Consider the following 5000-nt stretch of genomic DNA (forward strand, 5'->3'; position numbering starts at 1 on the left):
CCAAGCGAGGGAAGGAGGTAAATTCAGAGGTGCTGGAGAGGCGTGCTGTTGATCCCTCACCGAGTTTGGAATGAATAATAACAGTAGGCCACTTAACAGGCTGAAGGGACGGCCTGCTCTCTCTGCCCCGTGTGGACTGTCCTGCACCGACTAGTCTACCTGTCTGCCCGTCTGCCTGCCAGCTTCCTGTGATGTTTAGGATACGGCAGAGAGTACGATAGAGTCATGTGTGTATGTGTGTGTGTGTGTATATATATATGTGTGTGTGTGTGTGTGTGTGTGTATTTTTACAGGGTGGTTAAGCTCGTAATGTGCCGTCTTTTTAATGGCTAATTATCATATTTTCTTTCATTTTATGTGTACTGTTTACACACATCACTTGCCCTCCCACCTTCCTCCCTCCCCGAGAGAGAGAGAGAGAGAGAGAGAGAGAGAGAGAGAGAGAGAGAGAGAGAGAGAGAGAGAGAGAGAGAGAGAGAGAGAGAGAGAGAGAGAGAGAGAGATCAGCTTTACACTCACACACACACACACACACACACACACACACACACACACACACACACACCTTCTGGATAATTTATCACTCCGCCGTAAAACTTTTATTAATAGCCTTGTTCTCTTCTGCACGTCCAGCATTTTCCTTCACACGTTACTTAGTATGTTCCTTCCCGCTCCCTCTCCCTCCCCCCAACGCCTCCTGCAGCTTATGGACCTAGGGGGCGGGCGTCCTTAGCAGCGGCAGTGTTCCGGGGTGTGCTGCCGCCGAGTGCCCCGCGAACAGCCCCTACTGTGGCTCCTACGGCAGGTGTGTTACTGTGGTGGTGGTGGCGGTGGTGGTGGTGGTGGTGGTATGTCGTAGCAGTGTCACACGATCTTTTGCGTCCACCGTATCTTGCTATTCTCCTCAGTGGTCTCTTGTTGTCTCATATCTGTCATGTTTTGATAGTTTATTGTAATCTTGGTACCTGCTTTCATGTTTATATTATTCCTCCCTCGTCTGTTCCTTCTATCTTCCTTCCTTCCATCTTTCCTCTTGCATTTCTTCTTTTTTTTTTTCATTTTTGCTGTCGCATATTCTTCCTTCTTTTTTGCTTGGTGTTTCTTGCGTTAAGACTCTAGTAGTAGTAGTAGTAGTAGTAGTAGTAGTAGTAGTAGTAGTAGTAGTAGTAGTAGTAGTAGTAGTAGTAGTAGCAGCAGCAGCAGCAATATCGGTAGGCGATTTTGTAAGCGTTGACGATGCATAAATAAGATGCAGTGATATACTGTAGCAAATTATTATTATTATTATTATTTATTTATTTTATTTTATTTTTTTGCCGCAGTATACGTAAAATACGCCCTTTTCTCTTTTACGTTACAAATTAAAAATCAACAGCAACTCATCTTCCCTAATTATCCTCATGTAGGAAATTAAATACCACTTGAGTATGTGTGTGTGTGTGTGTGTGGTGTTCACGTGTTCCTCCTCCAGGTGTCGGGTGGAGGCGGGCGCGGCGAGGTGTGAGTGTGACTCCGGGTGGACGGGAGCTGACTGTTCCACACGCACGACGCCATCCACCTTCCACCTCCACAGTTTTGTCCGGCTCGCCCTGTCCTTCTCGCCCCTCGGCTACACCACGTCCATCAGCCTCAGGTACAGCACGTCACGCAAGAGTTCACATTTTTAAACGTTTCCTCTTAGTCCCTTATCCAGAAAATGCTATTTTCAAAGGCTACAGAGATGATAAATCGTATTCTCAAGAGTGTTTCTCCGGTTAATAATATAGAAATTTAGTTAATCTGCCACCCAAACCGTAAAAACACCCTTTATAGAAATCTTACTCCCTTATTCAGAAACTACTATTTTCAAAAGCCACAGAGATGATTAGCCGAGTTCTCAAGCATGTTTCTCCAGTTAATAATATAGAAATCTTGTTAATCTATCACCAGAACAATAAGAACACCCTTAAAAACCCGTGTCACTTCGACAGGAGCCTTTTGAATGTAGTCGAGGTGCGGAGCAGAAATGTTTCAGAATATGGTCCTTAGAATGGCTGATGTTGAACAAGCTATAGGTGTGCCAAGTTAGGGTCTACAGTCTCAAGCCCCTCGGTGGCTCAGAGTAGCTGATGCTGGACAAGTTCTCGTGGAAGTTTTCAGGGTTTTGAAGGGTCTCTTCATTCTAGCGATAATTCAACAAGGATTTTGCATCGGTAATGAGAAGCAAGTCATCATAAGAATCTGACTGATTTATGTGGCCTTTGAAAATAAGTAGTCCTTATGAGAGAACAAAGCGTTAAAGAATACGTGACGAAGAGGGATTTCATCACTTTATCTCGTGACTTTCGATGATACTTTTGACTATTGTTGGGGGACTGGCACCTTCAGTGAGTCTTTTTTTCAGCCTTTTTTGTTGTTCTTGGCCAGAGCCCTCATATAAAAAGATGCATATCCCATTGTATGAGTACTGAGTATTTCCCTTTGAGCAGAGTCCTTATTCCGGTTATAATCACCAGATTATATTATTCTTCCGCTCAAGTTTAGAACAAGAGAGTCTGTTCCCATTAGTAAGGCAGATGCATAAAAGTATGGTTGTGTAGTTCCTTCTACAGCTCTCTTTGTTTTACGGTCAAGTGATAGATGTTTGTTATTGACTCCTGGTCGTATTCATCAGCGCCAGTATTGGCACACTCGGGGCTGGTGCATCTCGATCTAGATAGAAACTGCTGCAGGCGGCGTCACTGAGGCTCAATGAAGTGATGCGGTGCGAATATGGTGGAAGGAAAACAAATGTGAAACGTGGATTGCGAATGTCCAGTTTTTGTGCTTTATTTTTTTTTTGGTATTGGAGGAAATAGATGATGAAAACCTAACACACACACACACACACACACACACACACACACACACACACACACACACACACACACACACACACACACACACACACACACACACACACACACACACACACACACACACACACACACACACACACACACACACACACACACACACACACAAATTGACATTGGTAAACATACAAATGGAAAGACCTGTATGTATATAGATGGTTACAAAGGGAGGTGGATAAATAGATAGATAGATAGATGAATGGATAGACAGGCAGGGAGACAGACAGACAGACAGACAGACAGATTAACAGACAGAGACAGACAGACAGATACATATCTTCCCCATCCATCCCCTCTTTTTACGTACACATTGCAGGTTCAGAACACGAAAGGCGGACGGGGACTTGGTGGTGTTGTCGTCAGAGGGTGGCGGGGATCGGTTCGGGCTGCAGCTGTCGGGTGGGCGAGCCTGTGTGTTGTTACAGCTGCATCCTGCCCCGCCCCGGACGTTGTGCCTGGCCCACGTGCAGCTGGCAGACGGGCGGTGGCACAGACTCCACGCTGCCAGGTAGGGGATAAATGCAACTGTGCTTAAAATTACATTTGCTGTTTTGTTTCAAGAGGGAGATTACATGACACGCACTTGTCAGGTAATTGTGGTCTTTACTTCAAATTATTTTTCTTTGGAATTAGCATTTTTAATTACCCTTTTCTTTCTTTCCTTTCTTAAAATTACATCTGCTCTTCTGTGGTTTTTTTTTTTTTTTTTTTTTTTGTTTCAAGAGGGAGGCTTCAAAACACTCCAAGTCTTTTCTGGTCTTGTCTTTGAATTGTTTTCTCTGGAACTGGCGCGTTTAGTGGATTTTCTCTTTTTTTTTTTGAACGACATATACTGCTCTATTTCCAGAGAGACGTTTCAAAAGACTCATTCCCCAGGTACTTTTGGACATGTATTGGAAATGTTTTCTTGAGGGACTGGCACCTTTACTGGGCTTTTTCTTTTCTCTTTTTTTTTCTTTCTTTCTATCTTTTTCATCAGTTTTGTTACCCTTGGCCAGAGCACTTCTTGCACCAAAAATTAATAAATGAATAGATACCTACGTTTCTATAAGTAAAATCACTAACAATAACTATAATAATCAGTAAAAGCACTAATACACCGTTTTCTAGGAGATCAAGAGATGCTATCACTCCATAATTCTCTCTCTCTCTCTCTCTCTCTCTCTCTCTCTCTCTCTCTCTCTCTCTCTCTCTCTCTCTCAAGCTGACCCAGTTATATTCGTGCCCTCTAATTCTTTCACCCTTTCAATTTTAAACTTTTTCAATCCTAATTTTTTTTCCTAGAGACACTTTCTTTTTTTTACTTGTTTTTGCACTACAGTTTACTCAATAAATTCGTAGCTTGTTTTCTTTCCTACGATCTCTTAAATAATGATGTAGCTTAGGATACTTCTTTTTTTTTTTTTTTAGACATTTCCTTATCCACTGCAGTCTGCTAGGTAATTTTGTAGATTACAGAAAGACAAAATCAACATCCTACGTATTCTCTCTCTCTCTCTCTCTCTCTCTCTCTCTCTCTCTCTCTCTCTCCTCTCTCTCTCTCTCTCTCTCTCTCTCTCTCTCTCTCTCTCTCTCTCTCTCTCTCTCTCTCTCTCTATATATATATATATATCATGTGTATATTCGCGCATGTAATTCATCTCTCTCTCTCTCTCTCTCTCTCTCTCTCTCTCTCTCTCTCTCTCTCTCTCTCTCTCTCTCTCTCTCTCTCTCTCTCTCTCTCTCTCTCTCTCTCTCTCTCTATCATGTGTATATTCGCGTATGTAATTCATCGCAGTGCTTTTATAAGAGAAAGAAATAGTGGCAGTTTCTCTTTTTTTATCGTAAATGTCTGAATATCTTTTAAAACTTTCACCGATTTTCTCCACCTCTTGTTTCCTGAGTCTTTTCATTTGCATAGATCTCAACAAGGTTTTTTTTTTCAGTTTTGTAAAGCTATCCATAGAAGTTTGATGTTTTGCATTTTTTTTATTTTTTTATTTTTTTTGTTTAAGCTCAACAATCTTTCATATAGAATTCTGAAAACTGAATAGAACATATTTTTTTCCATGGATGACCTCTGCTTATAAAAACTTAGATGACTCTGGCCAGTGGGGTGCTACTGAA

General features: G+C 42.0%; 1 protein-coding gene across 1 annotated transcript in view; it reads left to right on the plus strand.

Moving 5' to 3' along the window:
• Nucleotides 1-5000, plus strand: part of LOC135106935 (putative neural-cadherin 2) — a 30835-nt gene that overhangs the window by 11534 nt on the left and 14301 nt on the right. Inside the window, exons 6-8 of the mRNA XM_064016391.1 lie at nucleotides 717-805; nucleotides 1472-1633; nucleotides 3211-3402. Of these exons, the coding sequence (XP_063872461.1) occupies nucleotides 717-805; nucleotides 1472-1633; nucleotides 3211-3402 (443 nt within the window). The remainder of the gene's footprint in view (nucleotides 1-716; nucleotides 806-1471; nucleotides 1634-3210; nucleotides 3403-5000) is intronic.

Source organism: Scylla paramamosain, chromosome 2, assembly GCF_035594125.1.
Source record: "Scylla paramamosain isolate STU-SP2022 chromosome 2, ASM3559412v1, whole genome shotgun sequence".
NCBI classification, from domain to species: domain Eukaryota; kingdom Metazoa; phylum Arthropoda; class Malacostraca; order Decapoda; family Portunidae; genus Scylla; species Scylla paramamosain.